This window comes from Rutidosis leptorrhynchoides, chromosome 2 (genome assembly GCF_046630445.1).
Source record: "Rutidosis leptorrhynchoides isolate AG116_Rl617_1_P2 chromosome 2, CSIRO_AGI_Rlap_v1, whole genome shotgun sequence".
NCBI classification, from domain to species: Eukaryota; Viridiplantae; Streptophyta; class Magnoliopsida; order Asterales; family Asteraceae; genus Rutidosis; species Rutidosis leptorrhynchoides.
Genome location: NC_092334.1, coordinates 547058387 through 547079924, shown reverse-complemented (window position 1 = coordinate 547079924; position 21538 = coordinate 547058387). Strand labels below are relative to the sequence as shown.

Sequence of the window (21538 nt, the reverse complement as noted above, 5' to 3'; positions counted from 1 at the left end):
CAGTTGTACAACTTCAAATGCGAAAACAAAAACTCCTGGCAAAACCAACTAGAAAAACGCGAATACGATCAACTTAGCCAAAAATCTATAAAAAGCGAGCCGAACCAACCCCGACAAAACTAAGAAAGCACAAGAAACCAAACCGAAATCTAAACAAAGTACACCACAAACTAACAAACAATTACAATAACAGATAAAGACAAACAAAATTGACAAAACTAAACAAACAATCAAAAAGAAGAAGACGAATAAGGATACACCAACTGAAGGCACTCCAAGCTTGTCTGCAGCTTGTGAAGATTTTTCCCCTTTCAACTCCGACCTTAACAACTTGTCTTCGACTTTCTTGTAACTCACTAATTTGCCCGACCGATTAGAAAACGAGTAAGCTTTTCAGCCTAGTACTCTACTAGATATGAAATAAAAGAACAAGGAGCGTAAGTTGCAAAACCCTCAAACTATAAGTTCTCTTTAGCAATTTCTTATGTTTCTTAAACTTCAAACTTCCTTTTTGATGAGTTTGTTTACCTCATTTTTGTTTTGTCAATTTACTTCAAAACTTTGTCTTCTACACATCTTCAAATCTCTCTTCTTTTTCTCTTTCTCCATACAAATTAATAGTTTCCCCCTTCCTTAAAATCTCTGAAAAACACCAACTTCAAATGAACTTATTATTATTAATATTATCACCATTATTATATAATATTTGTTCCATCTAGACTAGTATTTACAACACTTTAATACCATGGATTTTGGTATGTCAGTTTTCAACAATACTTCAATGTTAAGTCATGAACAAAAAACCAATGGGTCTGAGTTCACCAAACAAGATAACAGATCTGACCCAGACCTACAACCACCTGATGATCAAAATCAACAACAACACTACTTTTTTCCAACCTCTAAATCTTTAAAAACTGATTATTTTGACCAACCTAACAAAACAACAATGCCTATTAGATCTGATTCTTTGCTTTCAGTTTCAGCTCCTGATGCCAATAATATGCTTAGTTTTTCTTCTTCTACTGATTCAACTAAAGATGAAAACCATACTTCACTATTTTCTTTCTATCAGCCCTCTCCTGCTTACAGTAGAAATACAGGTATATTCTTTATTATATCTTTATTTTTAATTTTTTTCAGTTTGACATTTTTTGGTTTTGTGTGTGATCTTGGAAATATGTGTAAAGATAAGTAAATCTTTAATTTTTTTAGGTCAGATTAGTGTTTTTTTTAGTTGGGTTTTCAGGAAATAAATCTATCTTAAAAGGGTATTAATCTTTTTTATTGAATCAAATCAACTACCTCTCAAAATGTTGGAGAAATGGGATCCTAGGTTGAGTTGGAAAGATATGTAGACTTGTATTCCACGCTTTAAAAGTTGTTCTTTTTCTATATATTTATTTTCAACTCTAAATGTTTGTAGTAACCATTTTGGGTTATTTTCTCTCCTTGTCACCAAAACCCTAGCATATGGTATCCATGGTAAAAGGGTGTATGTGTTTTACCTTCTCGTTTTGACTTAAATGAAATGTCTAAGTCTATTTCAACTTACACATTTTACTGTAGAATGTACAAGTGACTATTGCATTAGTACTAGAATGTATGTGGCTAATTTCTAGTGAAACATGTGATGTGTCTTTTCATTGGCATATTTATTAAGTGCTATTTGGAAGCAAGCCTTTGTTCTTTGAGTCTTGTCTAGTCTTTATAATTACCCTTTTTACATTAATCATTTTAACCTGTACTGTACTATATAAGAAATTCTACTATCTTTAAGGGCTGTTTGGGAGTGAGTTAATCTTGTTATGACTCCTATTACTGATTATTTGGAAATGAATTTTTGTGGCAGGTTATGGTTATGGAGGGATACAAACAAGTATACCTGTTTCAAGATATAAAGGACCTTTTACTCCTTCTCAATGGATGGAACTAGAACATCAAGCTTTAATCTACAAACACTTTGTAGCTAATGTACCTGTCCCTTCGAATTTGCTAAATCCACTCCGAAAATCGCTTAATACATTCCTTCTCCCAGGATCTTCTTTTTCGGCCTCTTATTCCCCCAGTTCCTGTACGTTTAATATTCAATTTTTCGATACACCATATTATATTAGCAGTTATAATAAGAAAAAAAGTAGTATCTTATAGAATCTGAATTCTTTTTTTTTTTTTTTTTTTAAAATATATGAAGATGGATGGGGAACTTTTCGTCTAGGTTTTTCCGGTAACACCGATCCAGAACCGGGAAGGTGTCGTAGAACGGACGGGAAGAAATGGAGGTGCTCTCGAGATGCTGTCCCCGATCAAAAATACTGTGAACGACACATCAACAGAGGCCGCCATCGTTCAAGAAAGCCTGTGGAAAGCCAAAATGGCCATGCTGTCTCCGGTCCCACCACTCCTAAAGTGGGCCAACCCGTACCCATTTCCTCCACCCGGGTATTCACTACTCCGCTTAGTGCAGCCACACCGATTCCCAGCAGCAGGTGAATACAAAGTTCAAATGGTTAAAAGGATTTTGCTAAAGGGCTGTTAAAAACGTGCATAAATTCATTGTACATTTGCATAACAACCATCAAAAAGTCAATCTCAACTGCTATGTACAGTATAATTATGCACCTTAACAACTTAAGGGCCGTCGTTAGCAAAATTCTAAAATCTTATTTCTGTAGTTTACATTTTTGCCTTTATAGTCATGTAAATTAAGTACGTTTTGATGCAGGGGTCAAGAGTCACACGCATTTGGTATAGACATGTTGTCGCTTCCAAAACAACAAAACTCGATTAAAGAATCTACAGAGTCTTTAATGTGTGCCACAAATTATAACTCTTTCATGGACCAGGGTGCATGTAACCTGAACCTAGTCCCCGGTTTTGTTAACGAATGGTCCAATGATTCGTCAATCAAACCAGACTGGACCCAACTATCGATGTCCAATCCGATGGCTTCAGATTTCTCATCGTCCTCAAACTCGCCTGCTCAAGAAAAACTCGCTGACGCACCACTCGGTCTAACTTCTGAGTTTGACCTTGACCTTGACCCGAATCACAAACAAGTGTCAAACTGGATTCCCATTTCTTGGGGGAACTCGATGGGGGGCCCATTAGGAGAAGTGTTGAATCAAACGTCTAGTAACAGTGGGGTACGAGTCAAGAACGCATCGTTTGGTTCAGAGATTAACCAACAGACTGAAACGTGGGACGCTGTTAATTATCAAACGGGATCTTCACCTACTGGTGTATTGCAGAAAACCCCGTTTGTTTCGCTTTCTAGTAGCAGCTCTGGGAGCAGCCCTAAAGGCGACAAAAAGTGTGACGAACTGCTTCTTTCAACGCTTGCAAGTTGATCGTTCTTGTAAGTTTTGTGTTTAGTATGCGAAAAAGGTAAAATCTGTTTACTGACGATGAGCGTTTTGTTTTGAATTTGTTAAACCTTGTTTTTAGGCATAAGGTTGATTCTGAAGTAGTCTTGGGTAAAAAAAAAAAAAAAAAAAAAAAAAAAGAAAGAAACATGTATGGAAAAGTAATTGTATGCTACATTCCATGTGATCTTCAATGTTAAATCATGTGTTGTTTGTTTTGGAACTTCAAGTGCATTACTGGATTTCAGTTGATGGTTCACTAATGTTGTAGTAGTATGCTAGATTTGTACTTAAAATAATGGACACGAGATTAACCCATTGAAGTTGGAAAAAAGGATTCTAACTCGGTTAGAGTCGACAGCAAGCGTCGATTTATTGACGACTTGACTGCCGCTTAGAGCTAAATTGAATGTGCTGGATTTAAAACTCATGGAAATTATTTTTATATATTTTTTAACTTTTTTTTTATATTTTTTTCCTACTTATTGGCCGGAAGTTCATTCAGAAGCAATCTTTTTATCCTTCGAAAAGAGGGAGGGAGGATTTTCTCTACTTCATAGAGTATCATTATGTGTGGAGAAATGACTTCTCTTTATTCAAAAATATGAGAAAGATTGTCTACATCTCACCCCTCTTATACACCACACATGCGATATTAAGTTTTGTTGTTTTTGTTGTTGTAATGTTGTTTGATAAGTTGGTGATTAAATTGAGGAGTTTATAGAAAAATGGTGGTCCTTAATGGCTTATAGAGTAACTGCTGAATATGTTAACACGCATTATTTGGTCTTTCGGCATCATTTGTCTATCATTTCTTATTCAGAATTTATAAACAAACACGTCTGAAGTTTATATAGTGTTTAAACAAACACACCCTTAGTATGTTGGGTGATGGTTTATAAGTCTAGATGTTTCCTTCTCCTCAAAGTTAACTTTTGAAAGTGAGTTTTACATTTGGCCTTTTGACTAACAGGGGTCAGCTCTAATTCATCCTAGGGTGAGTTTTCAGATCTTCTCCCGTTCGTTCCATAAAGATCATGACACTTTGAAATCATAAAGTAACATAATCGACAATTGCTAGAATGATGTAACTTATAAAGTTAACGAATATTTGAATACGGCCTGTATATATCTTATGAAGTATGAAATTATTAATGTCAAGCATGAGCTCCAAGATATTTCATTTGAGGTTACCCGGTCATTTTATGGCCTCGGAAGTCTCGGACGTCTTGCATTCGAGCTTCACTCGAAGGGTTTTACCACACGCGATGCCTGTATGGATTCGTCGTGGGGGTTTTCTCATGAGGGGCGGTGAGATTGTATTGGTTCGTTTCAGGAAATGATCGGGTGGGTGGGTGACTTCTGATATCGCATTGAGATCTTTGTCAATGACTCCTAACCGTCGTAAAAGAACGGAGTATGTAATGGTGCATGTATGGACATTATATATGCAGTTTTAGATTTTAAGATTTATAATCTAGTTTGGTAAGACCATCTTTAACCCTTCGAGGCGTGTTGGCGTATAACTGGGTGGGGGTGGGGTGCTTGATGGGCGTAAAAAAGCATAAACTTGGAGTAGTGTTTTGTTTAGAAATTGGAAGAGTATAGAGAAATGAATGTTAAAGTTTGAAAGTGTGTTTGATTTATGTGTTGTATTTATAAATTAAAAGGTTTTATTTATTTATTTATTTATTTATTTGATACCCGTTACAAAATATATCCGTTTGAATATATGTATTTGAATTCAAAGGAAATGGGCCAATCAGCAACAGACACGTCGACCAAACTGCTCTTGCACACCGCTTCTTCCTCCGTGTTCAGATCTAGCACACCGCCTATTGAACCCACCAACACGCCGCGTTAGCCACGTGTTGGTGGCGTGTTGCTTGCACATATGGTGTAAGAGCAGAGGGTGTCCATAGTCCATTTCGATGTCTATTTTTCAGTGTCGAAAATGGAAGCCGAAATTGACTGACAGTGACATGGGTGGAGGTGTCCACAGTGTCTATTTCAGTGTCCATTTCGGTGTTCATTTTCATATTTTATATTTTTTTTTAGTATCTTTTTATTATTATTTATTATTTTTATTAGTTGTGAAAAATAAAAAACTTTCATTAATAAATATATTTAAAAACTTTTCATTAATAAATTTTTACAAACTAAATACGGAGTACTACAGTATATGAAACAAGGGGTAGAAGACCACTCCCTATGGTTCCATTATCCGTCATTACCCGCTCATTATCCGTAGTTACCCGTAATGAACCATAGTCACGGCTTAGTTACCCGCGTTAGTTACCCGCACTCACCATGGATTTAACGGAAGAGTTTAGGTTAGTTATAGGAATTGTGGGTCCTAGTGGCTTTTTATTGTTGTACTTGATGCTTTATTGCTTGTACGTGGTATATTAAGAGGAGTATTGTTTTAGCCATGATAGGGAGTGTTTAGTTATGAGTTAGTTATATGATATTGCTGTTGATGAAGCGCTGATGTGGAAGGTTAAGAGGATGAATAGTTTAGTTATCTTCATTCTTTATTCTTCTTCCTCCTTCTTTAACCTCCATAAAAATCACAAAAAAACCCTCAGAAATAAACCAACAAAAATTAAAGGAAAAAAAAAAAGTTTCAAAAAAGAGACCACCAACGGTCACTTTTTTCACCGTCGAAGGCTCGACACTGACCACCAACGGCTGTGGCGGCGGCGTTGCCGAGCCGGTGTCGACCGACGATCGATCCCAGCGTCGCTTGGTGACTGACGGCTAGCAAGGACGGGGGACATCTGATGCTCTAACACGCACCCGTTAGAGAAGGTCTAAATGACAAGAGTTTGCTGAATTAAGTATCTCGTGTTCTCAAATGGTTGAAAGTGTAACCGTTAGTCATAATAGACTTCTTATAGCTATGGCTATTTTACTTAACGATTGGAATGTAATATCCGCTGAATATTAAGTTAGCGGATCATATTGCGCGTTAATAAAGATTGCGGATTCTTTCTGCTAAGTCCTATATTAAAGATACTTAATTAAGGATTGAGTGCAATGAGATTAAAGTGGTGGAATGAGATGTTTGATGATTGTTTTGGGCCCTGATGATCGTCTTTCACTTTATCAATCAAGTGATCAACCACCCCGACCCGATTTTGGTTGTTAATTAGCATAATTCACCTTAACACAATGTAAAAGTTCATTGGGCAAAGTTACAAGTGAAAATGACAAGGGTAGGGCAAATGACAGAGAATCAACAACCTATAATTGAGAGGCCAAGCTCCCTATTTATAGTTTTTAGAATATTCGCGGTGTGCGGATTGTCTTATTATCCGCGTTGATTTAGCGAAAAGAATCCGCAGTCTTTTATTAATGCCCAAACTGATCCGCGAACTAAACTTTTAGCGGATCTTCCAAATCTTATAAGTATACTTCGCGTATCATTTGTTTTTAACCCTTTAGCACTAACAATCTATCTATCTATCTATCTATCTATTACATCTTATAAACCATGAAAAAAAAAATCCTACTTGTCACTCCATTAGCAAATCCTAATCTCACATGTTAATCCTTCTCCTAATTACAATTAACACCTAATCATGCCACGCTGTAAAAAAAAAAAAAAGAAAAAAAAAAGTATCGTACATCTCTTCTCCTCCGTCGTCTCTTCAACCCATCCAATACAAACCCTAAATCTCAACATCAATAGATTCAATCGGGAAAAAAACCAAACACGATCTAAAACTGATTGATTCATTCGAAAAAAATCCCAAATTCTAAATCATCTGCTACAAGCCTTAACAGATCGATCGATTGATTCAATGCGATTCATCTGCTACAAAACCCATAAATCTTAATCGATTTAATTTGTTAAAAAACACACAGTTATAATCGCATCTGATTATGCCGATCATCTCATCCGATATGTTCAATCTAAAGGATTCAAATTCACTTATAATCGCCGATCTCGATAAACCACCATTATCATCATTTACGGTTTCTGCTTGACCTACATGGATGGTGTAAGTTTTCATTATATGTAATTAATCTTCCAATCATTATGATTTGAATATCGGTGATTATTATACTTTGTATAATTTATAGAGTAATTTTTCTATAAATGTACATGTATTCGATTCGATCAGTGATCGTTCATTCATTTATGCGATATCCGGGATTCGTGTTCTTTCAGAATTAAAGCAGGTTATTCGATTAGTGATCGTTCATTCATTTACGATTTTAGTGATAGCTCTTTCAGAATCAAAGCAGGTTTTGTATTCATTTGTGCGGTATCCAGGTTTTGTGTTCGTTCATTCATTTTGATGATTCTCCTGATTTTTGTTAATGTCATCAATATCAATATTCCCCTATTTTAAATGATTAACTAACCACAAATTAAAAATATAGTCAATTCATTGGACTGTTACGAGATATTTAAAGTTGATGTTGTGAAGGGATGAAAAATATTTCTGTGTTTTTCTGTTTCCTTTTATGCTGTTTGAATATTTGATATGGAATCTTATATAATCATGGATGTGCTTTAAATGGATCGATGAAGCCTGAGAATTGAAACTCGTGCGGGAGGGTTTGACTTTTGAAAAGCTGTAGCATGACATGAAACAAAGTATTTTTTTTTTTTTTTTTTTGTTTAAGTCAATTAATGGATCTTAGTCATGGCAATTTTAGCTTAAAAAGGTGATAATGCTATAACAAAACATGAGTAGTAAGTGATAAAGCTATTTATGTGAATTGACTTTTATCTATTCATCCGGCTCTTATTTAGCTTACAAATCATGTTCAAGATTTGGTGGGTATGCTTCTTTAACTAAAAAGGTTTTTTTTTTCCAGATAACTTCAATATGTTTATAAGAGTTTAAACTTTTTCAACCAGGATTTTATTTGGATTTTTAAGTGTTGTTATTGGTTATTGATAGTTATCCTCAATATGTCTGAAATCTTTCTTTGATGTCGTAGGAAGACTTCTACTTTCTCCATGTCTAACCAAAACACTTGATGTTTGTGCAGTGCCAGACACAATATATACTTTGCTAGGAAGTGGAAATCATCAAGTAACAAACCATTTCACATATGTGAGGTATGGGGAAGGTGAAATGTAGATAATCTTCTCCCTACCTTTAAGTAAAAAAGAAGTCGTTTCTCCAACCCATGTCTTTGTACATTATGTTTATTTAGTTAGAAATGTGTAGTACTATTATTGCTGCCCCATGACCCATCTACTTTAAGTTGTGGCTAATTAGGATTAGAAAAGGGTCAAAAGTGTGGTTCAATAGAATTGGACCCATTAATATAAAAATGGGTCAGCATGTCGTTTTATAAAATTTATATAGAATTATGTGCAACTACAAATTTTTTGATGTCATAGTTGATCTGTAATTTCTTGACCTTAAAATGAGTATAAATGTGTGGATATTATAGGGGCTGTTGCTACATGTTTTTAACTTAAAACTAACCCATGTTTAGTATAAGCTATGTGAACATAGTAATCTTGACCTATCTTACACTTAGACGAGATTAAGGTTTTATGATTTCCCTTTTTTTTTTGTGTGTGGAATGTGAACAGAAGGACTTCATATAAGTGTGTGTGTTTTATTTGGTTTTGTGATTTTCTTTTCTTGAGTACGAGACTATGAGTCAAGATGATTAAAGGCTTCATGGTGTAAGTTACTTTACACTAATTTCTTTATTGAGTTTAAACTTTTTTTTAAAAGCAAGTATGTGTTTCATCACAAGTTACTTCATTTTCTTATAAAGTTAGTCGGCGCCTTTAGGTATGTCAACGGGCTTCGCCAGTTAGGAGCTATTCTGACCACAGGTTTTTTTGTAGTAACGAATAATGAGTCAATGTTAATAGGTTTTTTTAGTAGTGGAGTGGTTTTACTCATGTACTCCGATTCATTTATTTAGAGGGTTTGACAAAGAAAAAAAGCCCTCTTCTTTGTTACTGTATTAGTTAAACATTGGGCTGCAAATGATCAACCCACTATGAGCTGACATTACGTCTATTACTTTTGTGAACTGTAAATTGAATCCCTTAAATGAACTTATTATATCTTAAATGGGTTTAATATTGTTTCTACGGTGATGATTTATTAATGACGGTGATTTTTCTTTTTGAATGTCATACTGTGTTGTTGATTTTGACTTTTAATTTAGAAAAGAGGCTGCTTATCACATTGTTAGGGTTCGGATATCTCTTGGTTTCAAGTTGAGAATCGGAGCTAAAAGTTCTAACACGGTCAGGTTATCAGGTATCTATATCTTCCATTAATGTTGTTAGATGTGTTTGTATGTGTGTTTATTGTCTGTGTCGTTTTTCGAAAAACCCTTCGTATTTTCTAAAATGGTTGACCGTGATCTTGGATACTTGAGTTGACAAGCGCATACGTAGTCATTCAATTGCTTCTAAAATACCGAGTTATGAGTCTTGAAATCGTCTACGTACTTTTGGAAGTTTATTTTAGTTTGAACTGTGGCTTATAAATATGAGTTCATATATCTTTATATGTAAAACCTATCATTCCAAGTTCTAATGTTGCCCAAAAGTCAACACTTTGTAGCACATTCTATGACCTTTCATCACAACCTTTCATCTCATGATCATTATATTTTCAGCGCACTGTTCAAATGCGTTTTCCTAATTGTCAACAAATTCGACCAACATACAAATAGTATAATGATCATGAGATGGTTTTGGTTCCTGATTTGGGTTCATCTTTTACTAATCTCATTAACTAATAAACACAACATTATATTTCTTAAATCCAGAGATTAGGTGCCTTATCATTTATTAGATGGGGCTAGAAAGGGACATGGATAAAGCTCCTTTTGTTTCCGTACTAAAGTTTTTTTTTTAAGGTAATCATTTTTGTTACTTTGTATTAACGCTTCCATTGGTGTTTTTTACACATGAAACGATATTTCTGAGTTTAATATCTGTTGCTAACGTTATTTGCACCATAATATCACTTAAAATATTCGTTAACGAACTATTTTTCTATGTAATATTTGTTTGCGTTGTTATTTTGATACTTATTCAGTTTGGTTGCTATTTTGATTCGACAATGTGTTTGTAGGTAACAATTTATGTTTCCTTTCTTTGCTTATTATTGTAGAACGTGCTGTTGTTTTGGTCGTTATATGGTAGTTACGAATATAGTGCATCAATGTATAATGTGACAGCTATGGTTCCTTTTATTGTTATGTAATGGCTGTTAATATTTTTTATTTCTTTTTTGCATCGATGTATAATGTGACAGCTATCGTGATAATATAGTCGTTTGTAAAATTTCTTACACTGCCGATTTTAGACTCAAAAGACGTCTTTTTGGTGTTATAACATTAAAAGTGTTTTGATTGTCAATTTTGACATTTTTCCATATTGGCCCTTTTGCGTCAAATTGGGTCGGTTATTATTTTGAAGATTTGTAGAGTTAGTTTTGAAAGCTAAGTTCAAATGCAAACTTCAATCTCGATTTGGTCAAATATCGTGACACCTAACTCCTCAAAGGGTCGTTAGGTATGTGTCTTGAGATTCTTCATTAATATGTGTGTACTAACTAAAAGCAAGTTGGTGCGTTAGAAAACATCATCAGGTAATCTACATATGTTAAACCAAATAATGTTATTCTTAAATTCTTATGGTTTCGCTTAATTTAATATGAATTCTAATTGATTTACCTTAATAATATGTACTAATATATTTGGAGTGCACACAAATTAATGTTGAAATAGTGTACGAAACTCATAAAAATGAAAATGAGCTTGTCAGGAAGTACGTTGAAATTGCTCAACGTGTCCCAAAGTCGATCACCACATCACATACTCTTTTTATGCAATTGTAAGTTTCATTGTAAGACCTGAACATAAACTTCCATGATAATGCAATTAGGTACCATTAAAGTGGATGATATATGTAATTTTTGAGTATTATTAGATTATGATCATCATGTGCAATCGGTTGAATTATCTACCTTTTAAGTTAATGAAAACTAAGCATATTTATGCCCTTTTTTGTTGCAGGTTATAAAACTTGGGATTTGGTACTCTAAGATGTTTTAGCGGAAGATCACACAACACAAGGTACATTAAGTTGTTGGGGAAGATCTTGAAGAAATAAGGGAAACTGATTATGCTAATGTTGGTACTTGGTACCATAACTTCGTAGGCTAAGTTATGGCCTTGGTCAAAACAGAGTAATTTCATTAATGATTTGGTTTATTAGTGTATAAGTGTATAATACAAGAAATCTACGTATGAACTATAATTTATTCAAGTTTTACTAATGTGTGTTGTTTACAAAAACATATTTTACTAATTCAACCAGAACAGTACTTTTGACAATTTTCCTATAATATCGTTATTTAATAAATAAGTTTAAAAACCAATAATGCTTTCGGATGAGTCCCCGTGCAACGCACGAGCTCATAATAATGCTATGTATATGATCATTTATTAAATTAGTACATTTCTAAGAAGGGATTGATATTTCCATCATTACTCATAAAGTAATATGATACGGTTATTACTGAAAAACTGCATCAAATGATGGTTGAAGAATAAATATGAATGGTGAAAGTATCACCTCCCTTTCTTAAATTGAAATCAGCTTTAAAATCAATTAATTGTAATTTGAGACTCTTACCATTGTAAACACTAGTAATAACAAGGCTGTCGAAAAAATTTAACTTGCGGCGAACAGAAAGATACGGGTTATCTTGTGTTAAGCGTTTTTTATAAAGTGTCCGTTTTGCGTATAGTTAGTTCCGTTGGGTTCGTGAGACTTTTTGGAGTTGAACGGTGGTCTCGAAAAAATTTAACTCGCACCGATTGAGAAGATAGAGCCTGTATAAATTCGGGGGGAGTTATTTTCTTTTATTTTAATAAAATTATATGTTTACACTTTTTACTCCTAAAAAAATTGTAAACTTAGTGGGCTGTTGTGTAAATTGAGTTGAATTTGAAAGACCGATTATAGTGTGAACGCAAACTCAAAACTACAATGCAAATGAATTGAAACCCCATATTGCAAATGAATTGAAACCACATATTTAGACATCAGTTTTAGTATATAAGGGTTAATAATTATCAAACATTTTGAAACTGATTATTTAATTTTGCATAATTAAAATTAATTTTAAAACACAAATTCAAATACCCATGGGCCATGGATTGTCATATCATTGTAAATTTGTAATCATGGGATGATATGTTCTATATATAGGTCCGATAAATGGAACGATAATGGGGAAATATAGTACTCCGTACTCCGTAGTAGTTTTGATGGTATTTGAGCTTAAATCCTAAACACAATCACCGCCACTCACGTCTACTTCAAATATCAACGTACAACTATAAAATTATTATCCATATATTACAGCAAAAATCATCATCTACCCATCAATCAATATATTTTAATATGAAGCCAAAAGCAAGGCTCCTTCAACAAATTATTCAAAACATCATTTTTCAAAGATTTCCTTCAACATAGTTTTTCTATTTGAATATTAAAATTCTCACAGCAAGCCTCCACATCCTCCTGTACCATTCCTCCATGTGGAGCCCTAGTTGTAATTACAAAAACATGCTATCCTCATCGCAAGCCCAATTGGAAAAATTATTCAAGCTCAACAAATTTAATGTCTACAACATGGGCTAAATTCTCAACCAACGGCCCAATACAACAATTAGGCCCAACATCTTTATTTTGCAAGAACTCGATGCAACATTTTTTGTGGACTGCAGCTCTCTGGGCCGTCAGTTTCTGGACAAATAGCTGGACAATAAAGTATAGGTGCTCAACAAAATGTACCTAGTAATCCCACTCAGTAATCACGAATGCTATTTCTACATTCATTGTTTTCCTTTATTACTCTCGATTTTAAAACATTGCCTTTATCATTCTTATGTGATTTTTCTTGTACTATTATTACACGCTAGTTTTTAAGGTTTATTACTTTTTTCTTTCTAACGTTACGAAAATTTGGAATCTTTAGAAACGTATATTTTAGATTTGCCGTTAACATACATAAACATGACGCAGATAATAAAAAATTTAGAGTTACAAATCTTTAATTATATAAATTATTTGTATTAAGAAGAGTATTCGAACATTTACGGTTACAAATGCTTTAAGAAAGGCTCAAGAAATAATTCACATGTACGTATGGGCAGGGCCGGCTAAGGCTATGGGCGAAGCGGGCGACGGCCCGGGGCATCACGCGGTTAGGGGCATCATTTCGAAAAAATGATTAATACACATAGTTTAAATCTCATAAAGATATATGTTTGCGTAACTGTTGGGGGCATTTTATAATCATTTCGCCCGGGGCATGCAAAATTTTTGACCAAAGTTTGACCGGCCCTGCGTATGGGGATAAGCTAGGTAGTTCTTTACATATATCCGACATATTACTTTGATTTTAATTTATTTTTCAAATGACGTACATTTGCTAATCTTTTTTTTTATACGTATAAAGAAAACTTATCCCGTATCATGTTATTTTTTGTCAGAAAAAATAAATATAAGAGTGGTCCTATCGTTGAACGTGATCGGCTCGTTGTGGGCTCGCCCTGCAGAGCGCCGATTGCATTAACCCCGCCATCCGATCACCATGCTCTTCTCGTGTTCCAATTCCTGGTGAGGTGTGTGTCAAAATAACCAAAACCTTAACAATATTATTATCAGAATCAATTAAGAACACAATATCCAAAGATGAAACAAACACGAAGATTACACAATTCTCTATAAGTAAACCGAAATAAGAACACATACTCGTGATCACAATCACAATAAAACCAAGATTATCAGGATGATAACCTTAATCAATTTATATAGCCGAATTAAGAGAGGAAAATTATGAATGATAGATGTTTTTTAATGAATCAGGAAGCAGAAACAATCTGGTTATATGAAACCCTAAATCAACAACTAAAGGAAATGACGCTCTACACCTTTGAACTTATTGTAATCCAACTTCAGTCACATAAACTTCAAGGCAGGACAACAACACTTTGAGACAAGTTCCAAACTTCATATTTTGACCACCAATAGTTCCTACATTTCAAAAATATGTGAGTATAAAAGCAAAGATATTTAGAACTAGATTGTATATAATTTTAACATCCCCTCAATCTAAGTTCTAAACATGTCTAACAATTTTAACAAGTCACAAAGATAACTATGCAGAGAAATACCCAATCCTTTAGTAAAAAATATCTGCAGTCTGATTTTTAGAATCAATAGGAACTAATTTAATGACACCGGTAATAACCTTTTCTCTAACAAAGGGATCAATCTCAAAATGCTTTGACATTTCATGAAAAACAGGATTATGAGCTAAAAGAATGCCAGATGTGTTATCACAATATAGATTAATAGGAAGTAAATTCTTTATATTTATATCGTTTAAAAATTTTAAAATCCAAATAACTTCACTTGTAAAAGATGTCATAGGTATGTATTCACATTCCGTAGAAAATCTTGATACGATAACTGTGATGCCCCGTACTAAGTCAACATGTACGGACAATCAACAACAGGATTATTACAAGGTCAAACACTATATGCGTTTTCAAACTAAGTTTGCATTCATGATAAAAGGTGACGTCATAACCAACGTCAAATGTTTTACAACCAAAAGAATGCTTCTATGAATAGAAGCAAAGGTAATAGTACGTGACCCTTAGGTCGTTACAAATCATTGTTCAAAAGTAATCAAGTTTGAATGCAAGATAATATGTTTCATGCGGTGACAACTCTAGTAAGCACAGCGGAAGTCTACAAGGCATGTCTAGCACAACAACGGAAGCAAGCAACCTTAAGCACCTGAGAAAAACATGCTTTAAAATGTCAACACAAAGGTTGGTGAGCTATAGTTTAAGTATAATAGTAATGTAAGATAGGCCACGAGATTTCAGTGCTTCAACAAGCGTTTAAATCAGTAATCCAAATCAGTATGATAAAGTATATGTTCAACCGTGGGCACTCGGTAACTAACTTAACGTTTAATAATATATCACCCCCTGAAAGTACACTTGGCAAGTGCGTATGTTTACGAAGTATTAAACACTCGTTAAATGCTAGCTCGACTAGCCCTAGTGGGAATGTCAAATCCTATGGATCCATATCTAAGATTCGCGTTCACCGGTTCAAAAACCAATGACTAAACGTTACCGAGCTAAAGGGAATGTTTATGCCGTTGTATAACCCACATATATATATAAAGTTTAAGTACTCGTGCCTAGTATGTAAAACGTAAAATGCGCACGTATTCTCAGTTCCCAAAATAGTTAAAGTAAAAAGGGATGCTATAACTCACAGTGGTAAAGTAGTGGTAAAGTTGAGTCGGAAAGTAAGCAAGTATGTAGGTCCGGAAAGTCCTCAACCTAAGTCAAATATTACTAAGTCAGTAAATCGTCCCGATAGGTTTATAAGTATGTAATTTAGGTCTTAAAGGTCATCATCATTCATCATCAAACAAAAGGTGTAAAGTAAGTTTCGTTCATGAAAGAAGTTTAAAACAAAGGCTGATTTGGATCAGTCACCACGGCCTCTATACCTACTGAAATAAGGTGAGACCAGTGGCCATGGTTCCGTATATGAGTCCTTTAGTTGTGGTAAAAATTTCAGAAGCAAACTCGTCTTCGTTTGACCGCGGCGACGGTCTAAGTGCGAGTAGGTCAGAATTTTCAGCACGACGTTAAAAGGACATAGTGATGATCGAAGGGCCATAAATCCTAAACCGTAACTCGGATTAAGACGAGTCCTAAATGAAAAGTTATCTAATCGAAAAGAGCTAACAGAATATCATATTTACAGTAGCCCAGGTCGTACTGATCAGACCCATAAACAGTAAAACAGTAGGTTCTGGTGGGTTCTTGGTGCTTGATGTTCATCACGGTTCTCATCCTTGATGCATTTAGCTTCAAGTGTACAACTCGTTGATAGGTTTACATCATTTTTACCAAGTTTTGACCATCATAACACAAGTGTAAGTCTAAGATATGTAGCACAACTCACTTAAGTGTTGCAAGTGTTTTGATGAACCAAAGTTACATCAAAGTCTTAGATTTAACACATACTTGAAATATAAAAGTAATATTGAACTCTAAACTTGAAAGTAACTAACTACTCAAGATCTTAAGTTGTAGAACATAGTTCTTAGTTTGATCTTGAAGATCCAAGACTCAAAAGTCTAGATCTAAAGTTATTAAGTTAAACCTTAAGTAATAACACTTGAATCTTTACTTTAATGAAACCATAAGCTACAAAACTTAGATTTTCATCTTATAAAGTATATGTAAGCTCATAAGCTCTTGATTATGACAAAGTTAGAAGACCATAAGCTATATAAACTTAGATCTTACATAAGTACTTGAAGTTATAACTAAAGAGTTACACTTCCATGTTCTTGAACTCTTAAAGTTAACTTTAGTTCAAGATTAATGAGATCAAAGTTAACTAGTAACACTTGACCAATAATAACCAAAATCACGAAATTAAAGTGCAAGTAAATGAAGTAATAAACTAAATAAACAAGTTAATAAGTCATGGTTGTTCATATTTTTAAAGATTCAACCAAAGCTTTGATCTTTAAGGAAGTAGACTTTAAGTTTACTTCATGAACATAAGTATGATTTTAACCAGGGCCGTCTCAACAATTCGAAGGCCCTAGGCGAAAATAAAAATAGACCTTCACACACGTTTAATTTTTTAATACATATAAAAAGATAATACTTAAATGTATCAATTTGTACATACTTACAATCATAACTATTTAAAATAACAATATTACAACTTTAATTGACAATTTTTTATTTAACTAAATAGAATATTTTGAGATAGATCTCTCCTATATATATATATATATATATATATATATATATATATATATATATACCAGTGAAATGACCCTTGGAATCACGGGTTTGTTTAAACGAAACAGTTTAATGATATGTTTTAGGTATTAAGTGAACGTAAATGCTAAAGTCATTTAGTTTAATAACCCGTGGGACCACAGAGTCTGACTAAGAAACTCGTCAGCTGAACATTTCATCAAACACCAAAAATGCATATTAAACAATCCACATCCAATCATAAGAGATAATATTGGTTGTTGTTTTATTTTAAAAGTGTAAATTAAAATATAAATTTAGAATTGGTTTCCTTCAGCTTAGTTTTTATACGTTCTCGTACTGAATTCAAAATAATTAATCAAAATAAGATTTAAAATTATTTAATTTTAATAATAATAATTAATTAATAAAATTTTATTTTAATTCAATATTATTTAGATTAATGACATCAGTCACCATGCTTAGATTTTTTTCTTTTTCTTTTTTATTTTTTCTTAACAAAAGAATTAGCGTAATAATGAAATCATCATTGTAGGATTTTAATATTAACTATATATATATATATATATATACACACACACACACACAAGCATACATACATACATACATACATACGTACGTACGTACGTACGCACGCACATACATACATACATACATACATACATACATACATACATACAATACATAAGTACATACATACATACATACATACATATGTACATATTTAAGATTTTGGGCCCTTCAAACTTTTTGGGCCCTAGGCGGTTGCCTATCTTGCCTATGTCCAAAGACGCCTCTGATTTTAACAACACTTGAACTTACAATCTTTAAGACATTAAATGTAGAACATAAACTAGAAAGTTTAGTTCTTGTGTGTTCTTGTAAATACAAGATAAAAAAAGAAAAACAAACTAAAGAGTTTGATTCTTAAATACTAGTAAGTAATAACTACAATAACAAGTAAGTAAGCTACAACCAAGAACAAGTAACAAATTAACAACAAAAGAATGATGATGAGAGGTGTTCTAGGCCACGGTTTTGTTAGAAGAAAAAGAGAGAAACAAAGCCTTATTACTTACAAGTTTTTGAGAGAAGAATGAGAGAAAGTTTGAGAGAAAAAGGTGTATGTGTGTGTGAAGAAATGGGAGAATGCAAGAGTAATACTAGTAATATGTAACAAAAAAAATATTTTGAACCCCACCCCATGCATTCAAAGTTGACGGTTTACAAAGGGAAAGGGGGGGGGGGGGGGGGGAGGGAAGTGTCCAATAGATCCTTCATGTAATTAGCTTAAAAAGATGGTTATAAGAGGTGTTTTCATGGGGATAAGGTGCAAGTATCATGCAACTAGATTCCTTATGTATTAAACTAACTAGTTAATCCTTAATGTGATACTTACATAAAAATAAATGGGCTAACTAGTCCATTAAAGAAGTAGGGTGGGCTTCTTAAGTCCATTAATACTAATAAAAACCCAAGTTCAAGTGATTAACAATTCAATCCAACAAAGCCCAAGTAATTAACTAATAATCATAGTTAATTAAAAATGATTAATAAAAATTAATCATGAATGTAAATAATATTCAAAAATATTATTCGTGTAATGTACGTGTCACAAAGACGAATCGGGGCATTCAAAGTTAATCGCGGTAACAAGTAAATGTAATAACATACATTCATTAAATCACAAGTATTAATAATAACAATTATTAATTAAGAGTTGAAATTTCCAGGGTCGTTACATTACCCACCTGTTAAAGAAAATTTCGTCCCGAAATTTTAAGGAGTGACCTATAGTGGTACCGTATTCGAATAAGAAGGAGCGTATCAAAGTTTCGTGAGTCTCGAGGGCTCAGAAGTAAGTTATTTACCCTGAAAGGTATTTCGGTGTATGAAAGTAAGAATGGGTCCATGCCATTAATTAAGTCTCTTATCCTAAGAGATCAACAAATTGATTTCGTTTGTGCTTAACATGAGTATGTCATCTGAATATATATCCACAAAAGGGAAGATGGTGTTTTTAGCCTTACAGGCATCTTCGGTAAGCTGGATGCGTGAAATGCCTCATGAATGATTCTAAGCTCATCTAAAACATTGAGCGCGTATGTCGCAATATAAGCTGACAAGTATAATGGAAAAGATAACGATTACAACCATGTGATTTGATGTTTGGATACTGTTAGCTACGGATTATACTAACCCCTTGATTTCGGAAGGAGGCCTAAGGCATAAAGGACCCGATAATTAAGAACGTTTCATTTGAATAAGTGAATTGAAATTTTAGCTGAAAGTGACCAATCGGACTTGCAGGCCATAATTGTTTATAGTGTCTTCAGGATGGTCTGAATGAAAAATGAATGATATCACCCAGTTTACCATACTGCGCGTGAACTTATCCTGGGATGAAATGAAAGCACAGTTCCGTAATGTAACTTCATCCTTTCAGTTATATGTTGAAGTTAGGGTTAACGTTAACTAGAGTAACATACAGTTGCAACCAATGAAGGAAGAATTATATAGAGTATTCACATCGGTGTCGTAAATGTTTTAAGCAGTTCCCTCCCAAGGGATAATAAGATTCATAGGTTCTCATAGTTCCTTGTATTACATTTCCGAAAGAAAATCGCACAAAAGGTGTGGTCTTTGAGCGAGAGTGAACCCTTCGAGCGGTTCGTTCTGAATTTATCCGTGTACTTAGGGGATGTGCGGATGAGAAAATACGTGAACCCTTGGTCCTAAAGAATGGTTTACTCCGAGTGAAAAGAATCTCCAAAAATGATTCTTGGGTCTCAACATACTGATTCATATAGATGAGGTTTACGAGGGTGTTATGATTTGCTGTGAAGTATTGAGAACAGAAACCCTCCTAGTGCCTTTCCTACAATAGGGTGACCACTGAGTGTACCTCAGAAAACTGATTTATCGGCCCGCATTTTTATCATGTCTAGCTTTAAAAGGACATTTGATGGGTGTAAAGATTTTCTAACAAATTTTATAAACTACCACCCGAAGTGGCTCAAGAGTTTTTAACAAAGATCTTAATGGTAAGTTTCATCCTTAACGGAGGGCGAGAGAAAGTGTGATCCATACATGGTGTAATCTAATATGAAAACCTCTAATAAAATCAACCAAGGAAGTTTTGTAAAACCTTTAAACGTTTGATGTGATAACATAAACGGAACAAAGTTCCTAGTAAATTTAGAAGTAGGTACAACGTGTACCATTTTGCACAAAACTATTTGACTTAAGTTGAATAACTCGATAAAGGAAATTTTTTTTTTATATAATTTGAAGATATAACTTAGTATGTACTAACCAAAATAAGTAAAGGTAAATTTATGGACTTAATTATATACATACATATATGATTTTATAAATCGCATAGGTGACAGAAAATTTTATTACTTCCATTTGTCCATAAATCTCGTGAGGACCCCACGGATAATCAACGTGTAAAAATCAACGTGTAAATTTTTTGATAAACATAGCTTTTCGTATTTCAGAGGTTGCGATTAAAAAAAGGTTGAGTGGAAAATCTTTGAATCATCGGGTGACCGGTTACTAGGTAATGAAAACTAATGACATAAATGTAGTTTTGGTAATTATCAGGACACAAGTCTTTGGGCCAAAATATTCACGTGCGAAGCCGTTGCTAAAAAGTGAGGTACGAAGGATAAAGCACGAGGATGAGAAGTTAATCGCTTCTTGAAATTGCAAAATCCCAAATAGGTCGTGACTAATAATGAAGTCGGAATACTGATGGTGTTAATGTCACTAAATGAGAGTTTCTTGGAATGAGTCAGGACTTAGGGTTATGTAAGAAAGAGCATTGTTCCAACCGGTGTGGTGAAATAAATCCATGGGGTAACGCAATAGTTTTGAATGGTTTATGTGGATGTCCGAAGGCCTTGCATGATGTGGTAGTCAGTGCCTTTATCACATACACATGAATCTCTCGATTTTGACGGTTATAAATCCTTTTGATGACTTGGATACGAATAACATGAAAAGTTTTATATAACAAGCAACGAAAGTTTTATAGAAATTGTTTATGGTGACAATGTAAGAGAAGAAACGAAGTTCTTAGTAAATTAGGGTTATGTACAACACGTACCATTTCAAAGTATAATATTTTTTTGAATTAAAGATTTGATTTGTAAAAGTGAAAGTAAAGTTTCATATGTACTTGTCAAAAATAAGTAATCATTTACTTCATTTTATATAACGGGTACGATTTCAAAATTTAGCATGAATGGCAAACAAAATAAATTTATTTTTATAAAGCTTTGAGGGGATGGCACAGTAAAATAATG

At 33.8% G+C, this 21538-nt stretch overlaps 1 protein-coding gene across 1 annotated transcript; it reads left to right on the top strand.

The window, feature by feature from the left end:
• The first annotated feature begins 745 nt into the window (after window positions 1–745).
• Window positions 746–3473, top strand: LOC139893034 (growth-regulating factor 2-like). Its single transcript, XM_071876173.1, has 4 exons — window positions 746–1103; window positions 1853–2074; window positions 2195–2489; window positions 2726–3473. The coding sequence occupies exons 1-4, from the start codon at window positions 746–748 to the stop codon at window positions 3348–3350; spliced, it is 1500 nt and encodes a 499-aa protein (XP_071732274.1). The 3' UTR covers window positions 3351–3473.
• Window positions 3474–21538: the final 18065 nt, after the last annotated feature.

What these genes read in the sequence shown, in the direction of transcription:
- LOC139893034 (XM_071876173.1), top strand. Translation starts at nt 746, where the DNA reads ATGGATTTTGGTATGTCAGTTTTCAACAATACTTCAATGTTAAGTCAT. An exon ending in TGCTTACAGTAGAAATACAG is followed by an intron (nt 1,104 to 1,852) that starts GTATATTCTTTA and finishes TTTTTGTGGCAG; the next exon opens with GTTATGGTTATGGAGGGATA. An exon ending in ACACCGATTCCCAGCAGCAG is followed by an intron (nt 2,490 to 2,725) that starts GTGAATACAAAG and finishes GTTTTGATGCAG; the next exon opens with GGGTCAAGAGTCACACGCAT.